A 25,929-nucleotide genomic window follows, 5' to 3' on the forward strand; every position below is an offset into this window, starting at 1 on the left:
GATGGGAAATGGACCATAGTACCGAGGGGCCAACTTGTTTGGCCGTAGATGTCGGGGTAGCAATTTCGAGGACAACCAGACTTGATCACCAATTGCATAAGAAGGACCTGGTCTTCTTTTGGAATCCGCATACCTCTTAGTCTGTGTTCTGGCCCTCTCTAAGTTTTCTTTGGCCTCCTGGTGTACGTTGATGAGGGTTTCTATCCAGGAGTCGACAGTAGGTTCTGGTGTAGGATGAAGGAGAACAGAGGGTAGAACCGATGGATGGAAACCTTGGCTACAATAAAAGGGACTGGTCTTAAGTGCTGAATGATCGGAATTGTTGTAGGCAAATTCAGCCACGGGTATCGGGAGCGACCAGTCATCCTTAACCTTGGTGGTGAAACATCGAAGATACTGCTCCAGGGTCTGATTAGCACGTTCTGTGGCCCCGTTGGTTTGGGGATGATAACCAGATGAGAGGGCGCGTTGGATTAAAAAAATGCGACCGAGATGTTTCCAGAATTGAGAGACGTATTGAGGTCTTCGCTCAGATATGATCTTGGAAGGAAGTCCATGTAAACGGAATATGTGTTCCAGGAAGATTTCAGAGCAAGCTCTGACGAGGATGGTAGCTTACACAGAGGTGTAAAATGAGCCGTATGAGTGAACAAGTCTATGGTAACCATGATGGTCGTGTATCCTCGGGAAGGTGGTAATTCCACAATGAAGTCTGTAGCAATGAATTCCCATGGCCTTGTTGGCAGTGTAGGTTGCAGTAGAAGACCTGCCGGTCTCTTGTTATCATGTTTATTTTAACTGCAGATAGTACAAGCTTTGATGTACTGCTGTACGTTGGTCTTCATTCCAGGCCACCAAAACTGTCTTTGTATGAGAGGGAGGGTGTTGGTTATGCCACGATGTCCGGAGTGAAGGGTATCATGACCGAGGTTTATTTTTCTTTGTTGTAATTTAATGACCAGTGCATTGTCCTTGAATAAATATCCTTCCTTAACTCTTAGGTTCCATGGATTCTTCCTTGAAATATCCTTCCAGAGGTCAGAGGATTGGGTTTGCACTTGAATTTCTTCCAGGAGGTTGACTGCTTGAGCTACAAAGATCGTGTGGGGAAACATCTTAGGATAGGCCCTGTCTTCAGTAGTTACATAGTCAGGACATCGAGATAAGGCGTCAGCAATCAGGTTTTGTGATCCGGGAACATGAGTGATTTGGAATTGGTACTGGGCAAAGAAATAGGCCCAACACGCCTGACGACTGTTCCTGCACTCCAACGACTGTAGAATTTGAAGATTCCGATGGTCCGTGCGGACCTGCACTGGATATCTAGCACCCAGAAGTAGATGTCGCCATTCAGTGAAGGCTTGGCGGATGGCTAACAGTTCCTTTTCCAGGACGGGGTAATGAGTCAAGGTTCGTGAGAGGTAAGCAATGGGGTGTTCCAGTTTATTCTCAAGTTCCTGCTTCAAGACCGCTCCTATGGCGTAGTTAGAGGCATCCGTTTCCACTAGGAATGGCCGATTTATGTCGGGTTGGGCCAAGATGGGGGCTTGCGTGAACTCTGTCTTTAAACGTTGGAATGCCTTATTTTGTGGTGTACACCAGATAAAGGGGGTGTCTTTCTTCAAGAGGGCAACGATCGGCTGAACGATCTCGGAAAAGGTAGAAATCAACTTCCGGTAGAAGTTGGCAAGCCCCAGGAAGGATTGATCTTGTTTCACAGACGTGGGATATGCCAGTATGGCCTTTACCTTTGAAGGTTCAATACAAATTCCTTCTGGGCTAAGGATGAATCCTAGGTAGTGAACAGAAGTAACGTGAAACGAGCATTTTTCGGGTTTGGCTAAAAGTTTGTGTTCACAGAGTCGTAATACTGCCTTTACATGTTCTTCATGCTTTAGAGGATCCTTGGAAAAGATCATTATGTCATCCAGATAGACCATGACGAAGAGGAATAACCTGTCAGAAAACACCCTATCCATAAAACGTTGAAAAACTGCAGGGGCATTAGCTAGTCCAAAGGGCATGACTAGATATTCATAGTGACCAAAGGGTTTTCTAAAGGCTGTTTTCCATTCGTCTCCTTCCCGGACACGGATCAAATGATAGGCACCCTGGAGATCCAACTTCGTGAATATTACGGCGCCTCTCACAGCTTCCAGGATATCCGAGATCAGGGGCAGTGGGTACCGATCTTTGAGGGTGCATTGATTTAAGCCACGATAGTCGAGGCAAGGTCTGAGTTCCTTGGTGTCCTTCTTGGGAACAAAGAACAACGAAGCACCCGCTGGAGATTTTGAGGGTCTTATGGTGCCGTTTTCAAGGTTGGTATCTAGGTATTCTCAGAGGGCCTTTTTCTCTGGTTCGGAAAGGATAAACATTCTGCCGAAGGGAATCACTGCTGAGGGATCTGTATCTATGGCACAGTCTTCAGGTCTGTGAGGGGGCAAGGCCTGGACTATGGCAGTTGAAAATACATCAGCATATCCCTGATAGGCCTCTGGGACTTATATGATATTGGAAACCATGAGTGGTGTTTGCTGGTCTCTTAGTGGTTCTTTAGGGGATGTCGAGGAGGGATCCAGGAATAGACAGTGGGACATACAAAACTCTGAGCCTAGGAATAGTGATCCTGATGTCCAATTGATATACGGATTGTGCTTCTGTAACAAGGGCCTACCCAATACCAATGGGCAATGGGCTGACCTAATGATGTCGAATGTAATCCGCTCTTGGTGATGGTTTATGGGAAGCTGGAACTCTTTTGTCTGCAGGCTTATGGGTCCTGAAGTGAGGGGTCTTCCGTCGATTGCTTCAACCGGCTGCATGGTGCTTTGTGTCTCGTACGGAATATGATGACTAACAACCCAATCTTGATCAATGAAAATTCCCATAGCTCCGCAGTCTACCAAGGCCAGAATGGGCTAGGTCTTATTCTTGGAGGGCGATAGGAAGGCCTAGTATCACCAAATTGTTTTGTCCAGGAGAGTTCAAGGATGGAATTGATGTGGAGCAAACATCTCTCTCCCGAAGCTCTGCTCCATATAGGATCGGGCCGAGGAGGGGCTAGAGCACACCCCCTAACCAAGTGTTTGTCTGAGGCACAATACATGCACAACCCCGTATGAATCCTTCTCATCCTTTTTTGCGGAGATATAGGTCCACAGAAGGCTCCTATCTGCAGGGGTTCTGGTTCAGAGACTGAGCCTGAGTTTGTGTCCGTCTTGGTGGTACTCTCAAAGGACAGCTTCGGAGGATTACCTCTGGATTTCTTCTTCTCTGCCTTCCTTTCCTGGATACGGAAATCTATTTGCATGGCAAGGTCCATTAGTGCCTGGAATGAGTTTGGGCGAGCTACTCTGGCCAACTCATCCTTAATATCCTCATTCAGTCCCCTCCTGAAAAGGGTAAAACTTGCCTCAGGGGACCAATCAGCTTCCTTGACTAATTGCTTGAATCGGGTAACATAGGTGAGCATATCCTGGGATCCTTACTGAAAGTTTAACAGGCGTTCCTGGGCACTATAGACCTGCTCTGGACGGTCAAACATGGTCTTAAGGGCTTGTATGAAGCCATCATAGTCATCATAGTCATCTAGGAGAGCATCGCCGGAATTAACGTGGGGCGTAGCCCAGGTTAAGGCATTTTCTGAAAGGTGGGAAATTATGGACCCCACCTTATCCCTTGGAGTTGAAAAGTAGTAGGGCTTAAAAGTAAAGTGGAGCAAACATGAATCCAGGAATCCGCGAAGGGTGTTTCCCGACCCATCGTATTTGTCCACTATGCCGCCCAGCAACACACTTTCTTATGTGGCAGAATCACGGGATAGAACTAATTGTTTGAGAGCGGCGTTTTCCGCCTTTAGATTCTGCACCTCGGTTGATAGCTCTTGCATGCTACGCATCAGGTCCTGGACTGCCACTTCCATGTCTGTATCGAATTCGGTCGGGTTGTGTCTCAAACTGTCGGAGTTCCCCCCCCCCCTTCTCACCTGAGTTCAATCTTTGCTGGTTTTCTTGATCGTTGCCTTCTTGCGGACGGATCGAGTCTTGAATAAGGCTGCACGAGTCTCTTCCGACTCCAGCGGGCGTTCAAAGTTTCGGGATGCAAGGATCCAGGAATCCGGGAAATTTACAGAGTGCGCTACTAGCACACGAGTCCAGGAATCAAGAAAGGAAGGAAAGGGACTAGGAATGGGGTTGGCTGGAAAGAAGCAAGGAAAACAATACCGCGAGCTACGGAGCACACGTCTGGTCGCTAGTTCGCAATAGCATTGAGACGCGGGAGGCGTGGTCTATTAATAGAACACGCTATGTCCAAGGTGTAGAGCGAGGAAGGTGTTTCACAGTGGACGGCCATGTTGGGAGTACAAGGGAGTGTAAGCCCCGTTGAGACAAGGACCAGGAAGTCCAAAAGGGGCGTGTTCTGTAGTTCATGACAGGCACAGGAGACCCACATGTCGAGGAAGAGAAGCTTCAGTGATGAGCAACTCAAGATCCTCGTGGACTATGTGCAGGAACACCAACGTGACATGCTGGCGTGGGCAGGGAACACATATGCATGCTCAGTGTATGGCCCACTGGCAGCACGTCACAGATCTAATCAACACCTTGGGCAATGAGAGGCGCACAGCTTCTGAGGCAGTGAAGTGTTGGAATGACCTCTGACGCCGAGCCAGAGAGAAGCTGGATAGCGCCTACGACTCCACTCTGGTGACTGGAGGTGGGCTACCACAAGAAGACGATGAGCTCACTCAACATGAAGAACAAGTTAGTGATATGATTGATGTGGAGCAGATCCAATGCGTTGGAAACATGCCCATTTATGAGGACATGTCAGGTGAGTGGCGATGTGTGTGCATCCATGACATGTGTATGTTGCTTGGATGAGTTGTTATGATTGTCCAGCAGTTCTGCCTGCATTTACATGACTGCCATGGGTGGGCATGTCAGGATGGACTGACCCATGCTTGTTGTCCTGTAGACTGCATGCATAAGATGTGCTGCACACCGTGACAATCGTCCTCACCACACATTATCACTCCCATGTCACTCTCTGTGCAGCCTCTCGTGGCCCTCTTCCTGCTCCAACCTGTGATGGCGGATAGCCTGTGCTAATCTTCCACTCCACACTTGCCTTCTCTACTCACATCTGTGATGTCTCTGAGAGGTCACCCTGCCAGATGCACCTCCTCTGGAGGTATTCTTCCTTTCCTCTCATTACCCCTGTAGCTCACTGACTCCAGAGGACTGGTCTTACCTATGGTGGGCTACTGCAACAGACTCTTACTAGATTTTGGTGGTTGAACTCTCTTGCCTCTGCTACTCATCCAGACCAGGACTGTGGGAAGTGTCCTTTTGGCTTGGGGCCAGGGATTGTGTCTCCCTCGGACTGTGATGATGCCACTGTCTCCCAGTGGCTACGACTGTTCTTTTCTAAACCCTGTGCATTGTCCCCAAGTCCTTATGGGTCCGGGGGCCGATATTACTTCAACTGCATCTTCAAGATTTGCTTACCTGTCATAGTCTTCACTTCTCCATTTTCCATTCACTCTTGGTCAGTAACTCCTCATTACAATGCGTTTGTGGTTAATGTCCGTCTTCGGATTGGTCCTCCCTCCGGTACAGCCTCCCTGCCTCAATGGAACTGGAGGTGAACCTTCTCCAGGTATGTAGGCACATCTGATCCTTCCTCATGTGTTGGACTTACTCTCCTCCTCTTCCCTGCTGGAGACCAGGATGACTGAAATGATGCACTAGTGACCTGACAACAATATGATCTCCAACACAGTCCTCTGAGCCAACATTTTCACCCATACACTGCATCCCGGGCATCCCCCGCACTTGATGTCCGTTTACTGTATCCCTATAACCAACTACCGCCACTTAACACCTGATGTGTGCATTTGTCCTTCCAATGCCAACAGGCCACAACATTTGCATTACTGGTGACGTAGTTATGTTTTGAAATTCAGGCCGTTCACATGTCCTGCACTGCCCCCTCTCACTTCCAAACCCAGGTATCCCCTTCAACATGCCTATTCACTGGCGTGATATGATTGTGACCTTGCATCATGGTATCTGTGTGCTTGTCTTCACTCTATTCCAACACCCTAGCATCGTTGCGCATTGTGACACTTGTGTGTTTTGATTTTGTGAGTACATTGTACTGTCATGTCACAACTATTGTACATGGCTTGTAAGTGATTTCAATCCGGCATACACCCAAGTCACGCCCAGCATGTAGTGCACAATTGAAAGCCTTATTTATTTTATCTAGGAGTTCAATATTCTGAACGATATACCACTCGTATCACACCCTTCTCCTGGAACCCCACCCTCCACCCCCCGGTCACACTGAACCAGGAATCAGGCTAGTTTGCAAAGGTAAATATTTATTTATGTATTAAGAATTTAATCACAATATATTTTAATAGGTAACACCAATCACCAATGGGGTGACAGCACACTAAATAATATTTTTCTAATGCACTAGGAATCAAACAATGAACACAAATGCAGCACAGAAAATAATACTTTTGTGTTGGTTCGGAACAAATAGCACTATGGTTAGAGGTTCCCCCTGCAACCCCCCTAGCCCCCCCAGTAGGCAATTAAATAGATGTGAGGAGAGAGCAGGTATTCAGGAATAGCACAGATCAAACAGAATATCAGTCCCACCTTCCCCCTTCAAACGCAAGAGAAAAACGGAATTGACTTTTCAGCTGTCAGATGGCTTTGAAATTAATTGTCTTTGGAATGGGCTGGGCAAAAACATCAAATGGGGTGAAAATACTTAAATTGTTATAAATTCTTATGGGAGCCGCTTTCAACAGTTGCACACAATCACAAGCAATGGTTTAGTCAGAAGAAAACTTTTGAAATCTCAAAGTCCAAGTTGAAAACAGTTTAAAGCTCATTCACATGTGTAAAAACCTTTCAGAATTTCGTTTCGTGGCAAATCTTTCCTTGCGCGATATTGGCTATAACGGGAGAATCGCAAGATCGTTTCTATCATAAAAATTGAGGGAGTTATAGAGGTTTTAGCGAGAGGCGTTTTTGCAAAATAGGCGCGAGAAGTGAAAACAGAAATGCACTTAGGAAATGGCAAATGGGTTTGCTTACACTATATTATGACTATGAAAAAGAGGATGCCACACATGAATCTCCACAGTTACGTGGCCGGCGTAACCCTTCACGTGGTGAATGCTCAATGTCTTTCTGGGATTCGTTTTAGTTACTCAAAAACACTAATGACTTATGATTTTATAAAACAAATGAGAGAAAATCAGTGTAAGAAAGGTTCTGACAATACTATGATTCTGAATCTACAGATAGGATGGGTTTGAGATTCGGATCATACAATGCAGATGTATTAGGGTCACTTTTCTTCCTATTAATACTCACAGAATAAGTTATTAAATTGGACCGTCAGTTCTGGTCATGGATTGGATCTGGTGTAGGAAGAACAGCACATCAGGCACGGGACTGGATCAGCTAGGCCGGTCACCGGTTTTGCACAGGATCTGTCCTCCTTGTTTCTGGTTATTTCAATCAGCTGGATAGCGAGTTCCTCAGGCAAGCCTTGTGGTAGCAAGCCAGAGAGTTTCAGGATACTAGTTCAAAAGGCCTTTCCACACCCCACAGTGCTTCATTGGGTGGTGAGAATACTTTTGAGGATTTGGACCTTGCTGAAATCAATAGTTCTCTACTGCTGGCAAGAGTCTTGGCATCTGGATCTGGAAGGATGCTATGGCTGGATGTAGAATGCTGGATCAGAGTGCTTTGCCGGAATCAGAAAAGTGAGAGGATCAGCGAGTCCCTATATGTTGTCAGCTGTCTCCATTTATCCTTTCAAATGACATCACAAAATGGGTGTATGGGCCGGCTTAACTAAGCTTGCCCCTGTGAGTAGGGATTGGATCAAAACGTCATCTCCGCCTTGCATTTCAGTGATTGGATCAAGGCTGGATGATGTCACGTTTTATGGTTTGTTTTTCACTTCTTATAAACCTCCCTTGTAGCCACTGGTCTCAAAATCAAATTTTATACTAAATACACATTTCTACATTGGTCACTACTACACAAATCACACACAAAGATCCCATATTTTATGTAGCATCTGTTCCTCAAAATCCTGCAGCTGTGGGATCTTGTTTCAACTTTCTACAGAATGTTGCACTTTTCGCTATGAACACAATTTCCAAACTTTATGCACATTTCCACAAATGTGTGTGTTTAACATAGGGATGTGTGTGTAAATGTTCACAATTTTAGGATTAATACATTTCACATAAAACCACATAGAATTGCCATTCCTGTCCAGAACATGTCACACAGTTCTACTGCCTCTTAAAACGTGCAGCCTCAAATTAGATTAACAGATAAGTCCTTGGTATATTTTTCATCATTTTCAATCACAAGTTATGAGTCTTTAAAATGTATTCATGGTTTATTCTTAACAGCAGATGGTCGCTTGGCTCCACCCCTTTGTCTCTACTGGGAGTCCAGGAGCATCCCCCCTCCTTGGGGAAGTTCCTTCCAGGAGCCATTTACGACCCTCTCACACCTCCGTTTCCTGGGCAGAAGGGTCTGCTATTGTTCATTCTCTTTCTGTAGACAAAAGTCTGGGGTAACCCACAATTATCATCTCCCTATGAGTTTCAGCTGAGAGAATTTCCCTCCCCCTGGAAGAAACCTGTTTGTCCACTTCTAAAGGGTTGCGGCTCAGCCAAGCTAATTTATTCTTAAAGATCCAGGAAAAACCAAACTTGTTGCATCAACATAAATACATTACTTTCTTAGCTTTAACTATGTGGGATAAAAAGCAACTCTGAGATCTGTATTCTTTTTAGCCACAATCCTTTTTATGTTTGCATATCCAGCAGACTTTTTAGTTTAGATCACTTTGAAGTTTCATCAGTAACTCATCTGACAGCTGTCATTCAGGTGGCCCACGGTACTGCACCCAGATTTTGACAGGGGCTGTTAGTTTACAGACAATCCAGTTTGTCTGATGAATGTTTTGCTCTTCACGTTAGGACTATGTATGTTCGCAATGCTTCATCAGATTACATGAATTTTAACGCCAAGCAAGATTTTGAATGTTGAGAAGTTTTGTGTTATAGGCATTTTGGAGTTTCTAGCAACAAAGCAATGTCATTTATAGGCACATTTTGTAGTTTCATTTGCAAAGCGCTGCTTCTCCCTCTGCACTCTGTTTGCTGGTCATGGAGCCCACTGGCACATTTTCTGCAGGGTGTGCTCTATCCACCACACAGGCACCATTGATGGCAGGGTATGCATCCATTCTTGTGTGTGTTGCAGGACGTGATTTTTGTAGGTTTTTCGCGCACACAAGGGTCTTGACGCCATTGTTGCAGTTTCTTTCACCATAACTAGCAGGGTGATGCCGCACAGCACAGCGGAGTGGTACAATACATCCTACAGGCTCTGGGACTGTAATCATCGGGTCCCATCTCGTGCTGTTTGGCAGTTCATGCATGGCTATGTAACATCTGTGTATTGCTTGAACTATGCAGGTGCTTGTGTGTGAATCAGGTCCTATGCACCATGCACTACATGTGTTGTTGAGCCCTTGATCACACATCCATGGCTGCATTCATAGTTCCCTTCCCTTTACACTGCATGATATGATATGATTTGATATGGTATTTATAACGTGCCTATAGACAGGTGTCTCAAGGAGCGACGAGGCAAGGGAGGGGAACGGAGTGAAGACAGACAACAATCCTACTAGGCCAGGTGTCATTCAGATCACACAAGTGCATGGGAATCGGAGGGGGAGAAGTGCGGGGTGGGAAGGGGGAGAGGACAGTGCAGTACATGGGATAAGAAAATAAATAACAATAGGTAAAGTACGGCCAGCAGGTGGCAAGTGCAAGGGTAAGTGCAGACAACAGGTGTCAAGTGCTGGTAGTGGGTCTGTAGGGATACAGAAAACAGTCCCCAAGTGCGGGGTTGCCAGGAGGGCAGTGCAGGAGTGCGACTTGCGTGGGAGGGGACCTGGGCCCGAGATCAGAGGGCGGCTTAATACAGGTTAACGTGTTACATGTCAACATTGTTGTAGCTGTGTGAGTGGGCTATGCAATAAACATGGGTCTTCATTTCCTTTTCTGTCCGTGTGCAGGTAATGAGGCACTTGATGCAGAGGAGGAGCAGGAAGAGGGGGAGGGGGGGAGTGGGAATGGGAGGTGGTACAGGATACTGAGTGACTACCAACCACCAGTGGAGGACGTGGTGTGGTAGCCCATGAGGATCCACTGGTGCTACAGTGCATCCTGGCCCTGACTCAGTCGGAGTCAGCCTCTGATGATTCCTTTGGGTCTGGTGGTGAACACTGTCACAGGTGAGTGCATCAGCTGGGGGCGTCCTATGAGATGTTGGCTCAGGGCATGGAAAGGGTGGCCAATTCCATGATCCCCTCCCAGAAAGACAGGTGGAGCTCCAGCTGCAGGCAATGCGTCCACATGCCGCTCTCACAGGCTGCACATGACGGCCAGCAACAGGAGCCTAGAGGCGGAACTCTGGGCTCAGCAGGCATCCCTGGCTGCAGAGGGTTGTGCACACAGGAACGCCAAGACTATAGGTCCCTCAGAACTACACTGGCTGCACTTGAGGCAGCCTGCAGTAGACGGTCTGAACAGCAGATGCAACAGTTGACTCATACCACCACAGATACATCCCGTGAGGTGTTGCATGGGGCCCTCCGAGCCATCATGTTGCAGATGCGAGCATATCAGTCCTGCATGGCCGATGCCATGGCTATGCGTGGTGATCCTCCCTTAACACTCCTACCTTCTAATGCTACACCAGAGGGTGGTGACAACAGCGACAGCTCTCCCAATCGATGATAGCTGTGTGGCACATGAACCCATGGAGGGGTTTTGTTTTTTTCTTCTTAACATCCGCACATGTGGGTGTTGACGTGCACCCTGCATCGCCACCCTCCCCCCTTTTCCATCATAGGCTTTTGCTTTTGTTCTTTGTCTATTGTGCGTTCGTGTGACGGTGTGTTGCTTTGTGTGGCATCCAAGGGCATCCACTGTAGGTTCCTACTGGACCCATAGAGGCTTGTCTCGTATTGGTGTTTGTTCCTTGGGTCCTGACACATATGCCACTCCTGCTTCCACTTTCCATGGGCTTGCAAGGAGAGCAGCGTGTGAAAGTAACTTGCACATATGTATTGGGCTTCCATTCTATCTGTGGACAGTCTCAAGTCCGACCTGTGGTGGGATTCATGATTGTATGTCCAGTGCATGGTTGCCATCCCTTTTTGTTTGTACACTGGGATCCATCCTTTGATCATATTGCATCTTCATGGATTGGCTTGCCTATCTGTTTTATTGTTGGCCTTCGGTACGTATGTACTTCCCTGATCACTTTAGTTATCAGGGCCACCCCAAATAATGGAAGGTTGGCATGTGCAAGTTACGACATGTTGAGGCACTTGTGCAATTATGATTGGTCACTGTCAGACACATTCACTATTCAAGCCTGTGTATCTGGTATGTTGTACTGCCCAATTGGTGTCCCTGTGTACATTGATAGTTAGATGTGTGAGAGTGACTTGTTTATGAACTGGTTCAGTTGATTGTTGAGCACTTTGTGACAGTGGAGTTGAGTGAAGGCCATTTGTCCCGGGAGGATAGCTCAGCGGCAGCGTGCGCGTCTTGGAAGCAAGACGACACGAAGCAGCAACAGGTTCGATCCCCGGGCCCGCGCTTAGAAACCTCTGGGTGTTTAAGCGCGTTATAAATACGTAACTAAGACAAAGAAACAAACACAATTACGCAACTAAGAAAAACAAACAATTCCTGTAACAGCGCCTCGATGCCTGCGGGCTGTGTGAGCGCTTTATAAATGTTAAATAAATGTTAAATAAATAAATTTGATTTACACTTTTGGCATTGCATCCAAGGGGCTCAGTGCTTGGGAGCACAGGGTGGGTGATATGAGGTCATCTTCCCACTCCCTGACCAGGTCTAATATGATATGAGGTGGGAACCTATACCTTGCATAGACCTTGTCATCGGGCATCCCAAAAAGGCTGGTCCTGGGTAAAAAAATGCATGCCCTGGCTATCTTCCTCCTGTGGTGTCCCACGATCACTGCTGCGAAAAATGGCACTTTCATCGTAGCTGTATACGTGCATTTGTGTTTGTGCTGTCTTTTTATGCATTGTTTTTGGTGCTCGGTGACGCTTACGCCAGCTTTCGCGTGGCGGACGTGTTTCCGGATTAGCATGTCTTTTTCCATGTGCCAGAGAGCACTGTTCGATTCCATAAATACGTGTTGTTAGAGTGCGTGTGGGCGTTGCAAGTATTTTACTGCAGTACTTCTCAACGCCCACATTTATGCTTGTTGTTCCCCATTCCACATGTTCCGCCCCCTTTTTAGGTGACTTTGCTAGACGGTATGCGCCTTTGCTGGGTGTCTCACGCAAGTTGTATATGGTATGCAGTGATGTGTTGGACCCGCATGGATTCAGCGCAACTCTCGGGTAAGCCACGCGCAATGTGTTCCATAAATCGGCAAACAGGCGGTTGCGTGCGCTTAGCGCGCAAGCGCCTCTTTTTCTGCGCAATTTTATTCCATGAATCGGGCCCTAAATGGTAATCTGTTTGTCAAACTCTGAAAAATGAAAGGCTGAGTCAAAACTTCTGAGATTCAAATTTGCTAAATGCATGCTTGCTTGAATGCATGCCACCATGCCCTCTCCAGAGGCATGGCCAGGATTGTCTAACAAGTGTGGTCTGAAGCTAATGCAGTTGGGCCCACCGCACTGATGTTAACATCTGCAAATGTGTACAAATAATGTCCGCTTAGACTGCCCGGACCACTACCTGCACTCACTCTAATCGTGTGAACCTAAGGTTCTACAACTCTCAAATAATTTTCCGAACAAGAGTTTTTTGTTATGTACAAAAAAACTTTGTATTTAAAAATCAGGCAGGAATCTTGCATGTTAATCATGTCCTTATTTGACATAGAATACTTTGTGATGATATATATTTTTTAATGATTCTGTCACTTGTAAACACAAAAAAACACTAGTTAGTTTTAGCCTCGTATCACAGATGGGTAATAAACAAACAAAGCCTTGTTGTCATTAGTAGCACACCAAATTTAGTGCCGCATAAATCGATCAGTATCTAAATGGAATTATTAACCAACAGAAATGATGGTTTCAAGCTGGTAAAAAGAAATCCTTGTGCCCCATCCTCGGGTAAATACCCTGAAGTACCTAGAACAGTAATAGAAAACATCCAATTATTCTCATATTTAAATCCCCATCATTCTAGCATTCCTTCTAAAACATCACAAAGGCTTACAAAAACATAGGTAAAGCTACCTCAAATAAAGCCATGATTGAATCACTAGTTAAAGTTCATCTCATTGCCCAATGTAGTCAACAAAATTTAAAAGGAGAAATCTTCTAGTATTCTGGACACGGAAATAATCTCTACTGGGAATCTGTTACCCAAATCAGGTAAGCAAAATCAATTACCAGACATACAAGCCATTATGCAAAAAATAAATTCCAGAGAAAAGAACAATTGTTAACCAATAGTGCCTTTATAAAAAGTCCTCCACCATATCACCCATGAAAAATCGTGAATCTAAAATATCTAGTGTTGCGAACGCTCTAAATATTGTTTGTTTGCCAGTATTTGCCAGTATATAGTCAGTAAAATATAATAGCCTGTTCCATCTGGAGCAGGCTATACAAAAGTACCTCATAGGATGCACAGTCTGGCATACCTCGTCGCTGGAAAAAATGAACTCGGAGACCTACAATGTAATACTCCAATCAGTTGGAGTATTTCAGACAGATGTACATTAAAAGAACGTAGATGAAAATACTGAATCAGAACACAGCGAGACTGAATTGCTAGCATTTATTAAATAGCTTTTTTTTTTTTATATATATGTCCTCCGCTTTGGATGTTATGTAAGAGGGGGACACCCCCGAAGCCAATAATGCCGAACTGGCTCTGCGTGGGACACCCCCGCTCTCCACATTCGGCATCATTTGGATTCAGCATTTTCTACTATTCATATTTTTGGTTTTCCACTGTATGACCTGTAACGTCTTGGAAAGTGATGAGCTCCATGTCAGTTCGGTTCTACGGGACCGTGTGAGACTTTTTTTGCATGTAATAAACCTTGTTTTCCGTTGCAAGGAGATGCAGTGATTATTTGGACTTTTGGAATACTTTTACTGTTTGAGTTTTGGGTTGCTATTCCTCTTTACAAATTGGTTACCCTGATGTGATCCCAGTCTCTCAGTGAGTTTGTGGGTGTCCAAGGCACGCATCCGGGGTGTGGCGCCCATCTGCAGTTTCTGGTCCCACGTGCACGATCAGAAGTGGTTCACATGTGCTGTATTGCCAGAAGGCCTGCCTGCTTCTTTGAGCAGGGCGTTGCTCCCAGATTATGCAGGCCATTGACAGGACCTAGTATTGTAGGCGTTTGAGTGAACACATAGATGTAAGTGCACCTCTACATGAGAAAACAAGAAGAGGAGAGTGTATGTGTGTGGAGTGAGTTGATTGTGAGCGTATTCACTGTAAAAGACCATGTGGCAATATTTAGTGGGTTTTTATATAGAGAGGTGGCCAGAGGGATGTCCTCTGTTGAGAGGATAGGTGACATCACGATAATATAGAATGAGAAAAAGAGAAGAGAGAGGAAACCGGATCTCCTCCATTGCAGAGGAAAGGCAGCGCTGCAAGTAAAATAGGGGTGAGGTCCAGTATTTGAAGGACTTGGGGTCCCTCCACTCACCAATCAGAGTGTGAGGAGGGGAAATTTCCTCATTCCGAGGCAAGGGGACAGAGGAAAGGTCTAAACCATTGTTTAACGATGTGAGTTTTTTTTAATTTATTTTTTTATTTATGCTTTTGGCTAGTTTTCTAGCCTTTTGCATAAATAAGCAAATTGAGTTTACATACGATAAAAACAATAAAAGCAAAAGCATACATCATGCTGTGTTTCATAATACAACATCCTAAAACATACAACTTACACATAGTTTTAAGCAAATTTCATACAAGTAATCCTGTTTCCATTTCCAACCCTCAGCACCATGATGTAATGCAAACACCAGTCAGTTTACACATTTGGGTAACTCGTTTTGGGAAACTTATTTTATTTGGGATAGGATCTTTTCCCAAACTTGCTAAATAAGTGTTGCCCAAAATTGGTCCTCCTTGATACTTTCGATAGTCGTGCAAAATCTGTGATACCTGTTGAAGTAATATGCTTGGGCAATGCTGCAACTGGTCAGTAAATGTCCGGCTAGTTTCAATTTATAATTTATATTTGCACGGTGTACCTGATCAGGCCTCCACGTATTCCCAAACCGGCAACAGATTTAGCCTTGGGTACAAGATAAAGCACCTTCATTTCTGTGTGCATATTTTCATTAGGTAAGTGCGTGGCCTCATCGGGGTAAAACCGTGGTTACTAAATTCCTGGTACTGTTTTTAGTTACAAGGCTGTCTGCAGTCCTTACTATGTCCCATTTAATCTACTACTATTTTAATATCCCTAAGAAAGTAACTCTCTAGGACCGCCATTTCCAGCCTAATATTACTCACATGGTCTTGAACTATGTTTATCAGGACGAGTTGGGCCCAATTTCTTGGTCGAAAATGCATGTGTGCTGCGAACATGGGCATTATACTCGCAAGTGGATCTTTCTGCTGAGATTTTTCCATTAGGAGATTACATCGAGCGAGCATCCATCTCGAATGGAGGGACACGACACCCAGCTCCAGACTTAAAACCCCCACAGGGAGATTTAATATTTTCCAGGTCGTCAAACCATTCTACCTACTTTTGTGTTAGGACTTCGGTCCCATATAATATGCATGATACTATGGACTTCATATAAACTTCTAATAGGCCCTCTATGAAGCCACCACCAGCCCTGTTGATGTATCCCTTGACTACCTATTATCTACGTATGGTCTTCGATGTTATATATGCCTTGTATTTGGTAGCAGTCTGATTGCCGAATAGTGGCATACCTAAGTATAGGTAGCTCTCTACCACTTCTAGCTTAACTCCATCAATATGCCATTGATACCCCGACGGGCAGCGCCCTTTCCCATGTGAATGAAGCACCTTGGTCTTGTTCTGATTTATCCTAAGTTGATTCACCGTTGCATATTGGGCCAGCGCATCTATGGATTGCGGAGTCCCAACGGCGTGGGGTCTAACAGCACGGTATCATCTGCATACGCGATCCACGGGACCCCAATGCCACCAATGTGCGGGGGGAAATCTCCATTGTCTCCATTGTCTGCCACATGTAGGTTGTATAATAGGGGTGCCAAAAACACAGTTAAACAAGTACCTTTCCACACATTCACACAATTATTTTGTGCCCCCACGCAAGACCAGGCTCTCCTGCGTTGATAATCAAGGCTGGTAGAATCGCTTGCTGCCGTGGTACTGTCCTTGGCTACTACAACAAAGCAGTACCAGTGAAGGTAGCTCAGCCGGTGAGTTGGGGAGACTGATACCAGACCGGTCTGTGTTGAAGCCAAGGTTGCAAGCAGCAACATTGTATAGTGAACGCTGAAGCAAACCGTGTATGAAGCGTATGTGATAATCAACACTAGGAAAGTTGAACAGATGAGTGATTTAACTTTGAAGCCAAGATATAATACCTTAGACAGAGTGGTCCAGCACCACATGCATGCTCATTCGAAAGTCTCTAAGGTATCCAACTGAAAGGTGGCAAAAGCGACAGTGTGACAATTGTGAATCGAAGTAATCCTGCAATGGATCAAGCTAAATCCTTTGCACAATCAAAAGTGTTTGATGTTAATAGTTTAAAGAAAGTTGATGACAAAATAGATGAAGTTGGTCTGAGCCCGGCGGAGGGAGACTAATTGAACATTGTGTTACAGACTTTGAAAGGCAAAGAGACTTGGGCACGGAATGCCCTGATGCTAATGATTGAACTGTATCTTTGTGCTAGAGAATCCAAAGACTGTGCCAAGCTCAAGTGTACTGCCTTATCCCGTGCTGAAAACGTGGGGAAGTGAGGCCAACGGCCTGAACATCCTGACATTTAATTTTGTGAACAGTTCCTTTTTTTCTAACACTGTTTCCCACACTATATGTATTTAGAGGTAAGGATTGGCAATAGGTTAACTAGTATAGGCCCTTTTATTTTTACAAGACCACTAGGACTGCGTTATTATTATTTGACGTTCATGGCTTGTTCCCATGTGTAGATTTAGGATTAGATGGGTGCTTTTCATACCCTTTTTGAAGTTAAATAAACACCCTTGAACTGTGGTCAATTGTGTCTGTCTTACTATTGATACCATGCCTTCCTTAATGTAGGCACTGATGAATGGAGAGCGGATGATATTTCATTAAGAATTGATAGCACTGCGATTAGGGATATACATGTTGAAACAAGGGATGATGGCCGCAACAATGCAGGGCACCAAGAGGGACTACCACATGTGGACAGTTTTTTAGATTGAGTCAATCAGATCAGATGTCACAGCAGGAGTAGCAAAGTAGGAGGAATGGGGAATGGATGAGGAACAGGGAGACGAGAGTCCGCCTGGGGTGTCATCGAGATTAGAGAGTTTGTTGGGACAAAGACCGAGAGGGCAACCAGCACGCAAAAGAATGTACCTTCATTGATACAGGGTATCCTCATCCCTTTGTCACCTCCCTGCCTCCCGATCCCCTCCAAAAACATATTTTACCAACAAATTCAACGTCTATGAACTTTCTCTAGAAACAATATGTACAATTAAAGTACTGTTTTGAATTTGTTTTTATTTCATGTATGGGCCGAGTGACTTTTATTTTGGATCAGATATATTAGGCCTCAGTACACGTTTCATGGCATCTCGCTGGTAAATCCGGCGGGACACCAACAAATGGTAGTACTGTTCCGCCACTTGGTCTGCCAGAATTACCGACAGATTGCAAGTGGCGGGAAGTGTGGGAATTACCCATTCCATGGAGTCCATGGGGGAGACTTGCTGATATTTCTGGCACCGGTAATATCGGTGCCAGTAATCCCAGCATTATTTGGTGATGGGGTGCCGGAATTACCAGCCGCTCGGAGCCACTCCACCACCAATCTTGTATCGCAGTGCAGAAACGTGCCAGTAAATGTTATTATCAGCATGTTATTTCTGCACTGGCATACTTGTAATGGGGCTCATTATCTCCATTATGTGAAGGGATTTGTTATTTCTGCCTATGCACGAATATATCTGTCGCATTGTACTAATTTAAGCTGTTCCAATGTTGCTTTGCAGTATCGAGCGCAGGAATTTTTACGAAGTGGACATACCAACAACTGGGCAGTTTTAGTAAGTATTTCCAACCTAATTTCCCAATTTAATACAGAACATCTTGCCCCTCAGTATATGGGTGAATTGTTTTCAATGTTTGTGATGAAACTGTGAAGAGATAAGGTGGCAGTAGTGTGAGCAGACCTTTGGCATGCCCAACAGCTCTATTCTATAATGGTCTTAAGACACTCTGAAAAAAGGCAAGGTTTTGAATAAAGATGACAAATAGCACATTTGTGAGCTGTTCATGTTTGAGATTACCAAGCTAAAAGGCTGCAGCCAGGTTTGAAATTGCTCCTAGGTGGCAGAAGGAATTTCTCATATAGGTTTTGAGGGTGCTTCCTTTAACAGTTAAAGGCCTATGATTGTATGGTGAAGGCTGCAAAACAATTGTACGGTAGCTGTGGGATTTTGGAGTCACGAAAAAGACATGGTAAGATTGTGAAATTAATTTCTTACGGAAATGTTTGTTATTCCAAAATCACACTCTGTCAATGGTTACATCAGTGTTATAAACTGTCTCTAATACACACAAAAGTATTGAAACCGAGCAGGTTCTGTACCTTATTTAAGGAAAGGGAGAGGAATGGTCAATTAGAAGTCCAACAGCTTTCCTGGCTCACAGATGTGTACGGCATCTTGAATGTCTGATCAGCTTGATGACATCAAATATGTAGAAATTCAATTGTTAATTATAGAGTTTGAATGGAAGGGGCTGGCAACCCTTGTTTGGGCCAGAAGTAGACTGTGCAAATCCCAGGAAACCGCTGTAAAGTTGTACCAAGGTAAAGGGAAATTGCTAATGAAAATTCGCAAAGCAATCCTCTTGCCAACACATAGCAAATAACACAGCCTGAAATGGTACCCAATGATTAGTCTGTGCGTCTGCCTTTAAGTGACGCATGGGCTAACTGAAAGCATGTACCACTCCTGACAGTGGTTTTTAGGGGGCAGTTGTATAAAACATGCTGTTTAGCTTAAAGTTCTTTTTCTTTTATAATATTAATAATACTATTACATTCTCTATAGTGTTGTGTTAGATGGCTCCTAATTCTAAGTGGTTCAAAATGCCACTCATATCGACCGCAGAATTATGAATATGTTGTCCCTGTTGGGATGCAAACCTGTGTCATGCAGGCTGAATACAGATGACTGGGGTGAGTGCTGAACTTGCTCAGCTATCTAACAGGCTATATAATAACTTGAATAGAAATCTTAAGTGATTTATTTATGGTCAAAGAACTGATGGGTATAGAGTGCAGTTTTTAAATTTCACATTTAACAGCATAAAGTGTTGTCTTTAATGGACACAAATTGTCTTACCAATTTAAAATTTTATATTGCCCTATACAAAATGTTCTTGCTTGAGATGCTGATTTGTGTAAGACTTGGGGTGCCAGTTCTTACACAAAATTACTGATACAAAATTCCTGGAACAAAATGATTTTTCTTTTTAATACCATTAATACTTTTGACCATTACCGTCCATTACTGATGGAGGCAGGTCAACTGACAAGGGGGCACATTGCATTGGGAGTGGCTTATCACCTCCCTCCCCGCGGCGATGAGAAAGAGACCAGGCTCCTAATCGCACAGAGTTTGGAATCTTATGCTGGAAATCAAGAGGTCACAACTCATTCCTGAATATGGATAGTAATTAAGGTTTCATGGGCACCAACATTATTTTTCTCCAAGACACCTGGTTAAGGACAGGTCTGATTTTCGATGGGTACATGATCATCTCCAAAAAGGCAAAGAAAGGCCTGAGAGGGAGGCAGTGGGGGTTTATTAAATGCGACTAAAATCAGGAAATTGCACTCGATCCACTGTGTGAAATCCCAATCTGAGGGCCTATTGATTTCAAAGCTGATGGATATGATAGACGGCCAACCGGTCGCTATCCTTTTGATTAATGTTTATTTCAATCCCCTAACTGGTGACATTGAGAAAGTGCTGAATGAGGTGAAGAATGTCTTATTGGACTGGCATAGGACTTGGGGAATATAATTGTATTGGGGGTGATTTCAATTGTAAATGTATGGTGACACCAGGGGAGTTTGAGCAGTTGGATGATGTGTCGGCGGATAGTGTTACATCTTATAGAAGAGACAACATTGGAATTAAGTGGTCGCAATTTCTGTCGAGATGGGGCTTTAGTCAATTTGTTGGGGGAGGCTAATGTAAAAGATGAGCCCACGTGGTCCAATGCAGTGGCAGCATTAACGATTGATTATATTTTTTGTCAAAAACAGGGCTTGGGTAAGAGTGAATTAGTTTCAGATAGTCAAAACCAAACTGTGCGACCAGCGACTAATGTTGACTCTCCTAGTAAATGCCCCATAACGGAGGCAGAGTTTATGGGCAGCAGAAACCTGGTGATTTATAGGTCCAGGAACTGACTTAGTCGGTATAATCCAAATGCAGGGAGGGTGAATGAGCGGTTGACTGCTTGGTGGATGAACTTGTCATAGGTGAGACCTGTCTTGCCCGGACAGTTTCCCAAGTGTGTTAGCCAATCTAGGAAGGGCGATGGCTAAGGCTCAGTGTCCCGACAGAAGAGTGGCACCTGCAAACACAGATCATATATTTGATAGGGATGTTGTGGTTAGAAGAGGACGGCTGAGAAAAGGAAAATTAAGATGTCCAGGAAGTGCCAGTCTGACGGAGGATGAGAAACTACAGTTGAAAGGTTGTCGACTAGAATGTATAAACAATGGAGTAGCCAGCATAGGTTACAGACATACATTCAGAACAACCAGGAACTCATTAGACACCTAGTCAAAAAAGATACATGCTCGATAGGGTGGATACTCAACAAAAGAAGTCGAATCCTAATCCCTGCGCAGGCAGGCTATGTGTATGAAGAGGCATGGGTGGACTTTCTCATGACCATGTTCGGGGAGAGATGTAGCCGGAGATGGAGGGGGATCTTCCTTCAGGGTAGACCAGAGTGGGTGCATCATTTCGATAGAGAGACATTGAATTGGTGATTTAATAATCTTAAAAAATCCAGAGCCAGTGGCCAGGTTGGAGTGACACATATGATTTTAAAAAACAACGCGCCTCTGTGGGCCGACATTGTGTGTAATGTATTTTTGCACATAGCAAGGAGTGGGAAGTGTCCTATATCCTGGATAAATTCTATTCTGGTTCCCATTTTATAAATCCGGCGACAGGTGTTCCCTGCTGAGGTATCAGCCCATTGCCCTGCCTGCTACATCTTCCAAGGTCTTTGCCACAATGGTGTTGAGGGACCTGAGAAGCTGGGCTGAGGCCTCAAACCTATTTCACCCATTGCAGACCGGGTTTAGGAGGGGAGTAGGCACGTTGTAGATTGGTATGACTCTTCATGCTTGTATGTCAGAAGTCGGTGGCAGTCTAGTGAAAAATCTTTACATAGCTGCCTTCGACTTATCGTCTGGGCTGCTTTCGGCAATGTGAACCTGGCACGACTTTGGAGGAAGTTGTCGAGATGGGCTATAGATGTGGGCCTACTTAAAATTATCCAAATTCTCTACACAAGTGTAGTCGGGCAGTTATTGACTAGAGAGCATGTTCAAGCTCTGCACCCCTGCCTTCCTCAGAAGAAACGCCTCCCTCGCCATTGAAACATAATAACCTACTATTGCCCGGTACTAAGTAAACTGTACAAATGTTTTTTTATAAACTTATGTTCCTGATCTCTTCATAATACCCCCATCAACACGCCGCAGGACACATCTACAAATGACTGACATTATGGCTATTGCAGTCCTTCTTTTTTCCTTTCTCTTTTTGTTTTTATTTCTTATTTTATCTAACACTGCATTTGACAAGATACATGTGTCCCTATGGCATAATGTTAGTGAAGAAGTTAAAAAAACAAGTAGATTTCCAGTTAGAGCAGGAAATGGTGTTCTGCCCAGTTGTGGAGACAGTAAGGGCTAGGAGAAGTGTTGCAGATGATGAATATTACATGAAACATTATTTTGACAATTCCATAAATATTGAACGAAATTCATGGTATAGGTCAATGGAGAAGGTGGGGAGAGAGAGAGAGAGAGAGAGATCAAGGGAAAGATGCTGTGTTTGCTCACTTGTCCACTATGCCATGACAGCCTCTCGAGTAGTTATACTTCAAGATGTAACTCAAGAGCACAATGCTTGGTGCATCTCGCAGTATGCCAGGCAAGAGGACAATTTTTAGGGACAATCGGCCATGATGAAGTATCTCACAGGATCAGAATTCCCATACGTATACAACTATGTAAAAGAGGCACACATGATGGAGAATATAAGAATGAAAAGTAAGGTGCTCAAGTACATACTATCGGGTCCAAAAAGAGAAGATGTTGAAGTAGTGGATCACCAAATATTAAGGTGTACAGATGCCCAGTTTAATTTGATACTTCATTGTACCGACCACAAGTGCAAATAGAAGGGAAAGTATATTCCTCGGGAGGATAGGTTGATGGAAAAATGGGGTGCAAAGCAGAGGCGGTATGGACTGAGCCAATAGAAATGATAAACGCATACAGAGTGTGGCGTAAGGAATGGAAACAAACTGCCAAATTTTCTAACCTGGGTGGAAGATGAAGCAGGACTACTACCCATAACCAAACTACAAGCACCAACATTATACTTTAGAAATAATGGTTCAGAAAAGCTTGGTAACAATGAAGGGTGCAAATGCATTATGGATTTACCAGGTGTGAAAGCTGGCATAGCTGTACTAATGGACCATTACTGGGCCTGCGGTACATGAGCTTATATGCAGCTTCCACCCAACTGCGGTAGCATATGTACAATAGTGCTACTAAATGCACTAGCTTTAGTAATGCCACAAATTGAGGTTGACATTGGGACTTTTCATTCATTGGCACAAAACAGGAATAAAAGATCCTGAGGCCTAAAACGCACAAAAATAACTTTTTCCAAGGAGGCCAATACTGCATTCGATGAAATCTCAGAGAGTCATAAGTTGTTTAGTAAAACCACAATGTTCTTCACATCCTTTCGAATGCCTGGCCTGCAAGTAGCTGCAAATGCACACTGGATCCAGATAACTAGGTGGGAACTGTTACAGACTATTGTAAGCAACTTCAATTCAACACTACAGCTAAGTCAATGCCTAGTCTGGGATGCAGAGGGAAACTCTTATTGATATATTTTTATGTCCAGTTCGTTTACTCTGGATGACAACCCTTATATAACACCCCTCTCTTAGAATCCCCCTGACCCCACTGAGCCAAGAAGTAGGTTTGTTTTGCAAATTAAAAGGTTTATTTGAAAATTAAACAACATATATCTATCACACTTTTATAGTAAATTAATATTTGATAGCACACTTGTGAGGATGATAGTTGACAATGGATAATGTTACAGTGGTACACTCTTTTTGATGGCTTAGAAGTGATATAGAGAGGATAAAGTAGCTGAGAATGCTTTTATGGCTTCAAAAACAATGCAATGATGAATGAAATGCAGTACAGAAATAAAACTTGATATGATTTCAACAAAAGTTCACTCCCCCCCCCTTTTATTCAAGGTAAAGGGGTGGAAGGAAAACACACAGTTCTCAGGAATGCAATCAAATATAATTCAGTTCCCCCCTAGCAAGCTTAGAGGAAAACAGGTAGGAGTTTTAAACACAGGCAATATACTTTGATGTGGTTGCAATTAAGTGAAAAATATGCTAAAAATGCTTTTAATTCCCTATAGGAGGTTCAGGGTGAGTGAGAGATATTTTAAATTAATTCAGGATCACTTTAGCAATGCTCTATGAATGATTGTCAGGTTGCACGCGAATTTCAGCAAGGAAAGCAAGGACAAATCTTTTTACACGTGGCTGATATTAAGCAAAATGTCAAATTGCGGCAAATTTAGTCACGTGCGTCGAGCGCAATTACGGAGGGAGTATGAGGAGTAGGAAGTCGGTTCTAGGCTCGTTGGAAAGCTTAGAATCTTAGCTTTAGGATGACAGTTAAAACTCGCTCCGCAAACGGTTCCGGAGATACGGCCGATTTAGTAAAGGTAGTTTTTCGGATTTGAAATTTTAAAGCTCAGAATGACAGATGACAGTTTTCAGTTTTAAAAATGACAGAATGACACGATTCTAGGAGGCAGTTTTAATAAGCTAAAATAGTTTGGATTAGATTATTTTAAACTAAGAGATTGGTTTTGGCACAGTGCTAGCTGGGTACTCACACTAGATTTTGGACAGGAATGCGACTTCGTCACGGATCGGGTCAAGATTGGCTGGACTTCTGCTAGCGGTTCTTCACAGCGATCTGGGTCAGCTCTGCTAGCGGCACTGCACAGCGGTCTGGTCTCTGGTTCTGCTCTCAGCACTGCACAGTTCTGATCTCTGGTCTCTCTGGATCTCTGGTCTCTCTGGATCTCTGGTCTCTCTGGTCTCTCTGGTCTCTCTGGATCTCTGGATCTCTGGTCTCTCTGGATCTCTGGTCTCTCTGGATCTCTGGTCTCTCTGGATCTCTGGTCTCTCTGGATCTCTGGTCTCTGGAGATTGATGGATTTGAAGTCTGGAGTCTCCCGGCAAAGCCTCCCGCAAGAAAGTGGAAAGTGAATGTCTCTACCTGGGTTACAATGTTCCTTTTATGTGTTTTGAAAATGGGTGTGTGCCTGGGCCTAGCTAAGCCTGCCCCTCTCACTTATCATTGGCCAAGGTTTCCTCTCTCCCTTGATTGGGGGAAAGAAATGGAGTGTCAGAGTGATGCTGTAGGTTTTATGGTCAGAGGAACCTCCCCTTGTCAAATTGCACACATCTATTTCTGACCCAAATACATATTTATCTTTGTACCATTTGTCTAATATTATAGGTCCAGTTAACATATTTTCTGTAGCACCAAACCCTCCGATCCCTGTCTTTGTACGATGTCGTGTCCACTTATGACAGAATCCTCCCCTTTTCATCCAGATAACGACCTCTAAACCTTTCCAGATTTTACACAAATGTGCACCAGGGATATGGGTTTCAGATGATAAAGTGTCAGATTTTTAACATGCATACATTTGGAGTAACAACCTTTTTTCCGCTACTATCCCCAAGAACATACCACAGGGTCCTAACACCTCTTAAAATGTGCACAGAAAAATCACAAGAATGATGATGATGATGATGTTTATATAATTTTGACAAGTCCGCACTGTGAATTATCCATCTTTTTAAAATCATGCTCTGGCCCCAAAGGGGTGTGGTTTTCCAAAGCACATGGTGGAATTTCTGGTTTATCCACTTCCCCCAAGCTCAGCTTGCTCTCACAGGCACTGCCCCTCCCAGTTTCTCCCAAGAGGAAGCCATTTTACGACCCCCCAATATAACATTTGCCTGAGCCAGGGACAGTGCTTTGTTTAGTTTCCTGTAGTCCCCAGGTGCTCCTCCCCTAATCCAATCAGAGAGGTGTCATCTCCTTTTGGCAGGGGCAGCAGAATGCAGCCAGGCCTGGGAAGAGTTGTTGAGCCAGTTCAACTCCTGTTGGGGGTAGTTGTCAGGCAGAATTCACTCTCTTCCAGCCAGGCTTCAGCTAAATGTCACTTTAGTTCCCAGTTTTCTACATTCAAATCAAACT

At 44.3% G+C, this 25,929-nt stretch overlaps 1 protein-coding gene across 1 annotated transcript in view; it reads left to right on the plus strand.

Annotated features, from left to right (window-relative positions):
* PIGK (phosphatidylinositol glycan anchor biosynthesis class K) overlaps positions 1 to 25,929 on the plus strand; it is a 577,610-nt gene that overhangs the window by 90,046 nt on the left and 461,635 nt on the right. The window contains exon 2 of the mRNA XM_069641674.1: positions 18,326 to 18,379. Within this exon, the coding sequence (XP_069497775.1) occupies positions 18,326 to 18,379 (54 nt within the window). The remainder of the gene's footprint in view (positions 1 to 18,325; positions 18,380 to 25,929) is intronic.

This window comes from Ambystoma mexicanum, chromosome 1q (genome assembly GCF_040938575.1).
Source record: "Ambystoma mexicanum isolate Mex_15411 chromosome 1q, UKY_AmexF1_1, whole genome shotgun sequence".
NCBI classification, from domain to species: domain Eukaryota; kingdom Metazoa; phylum Chordata; class Amphibia; order Caudata; family Ambystomatidae; genus Ambystoma; species Ambystoma mexicanum.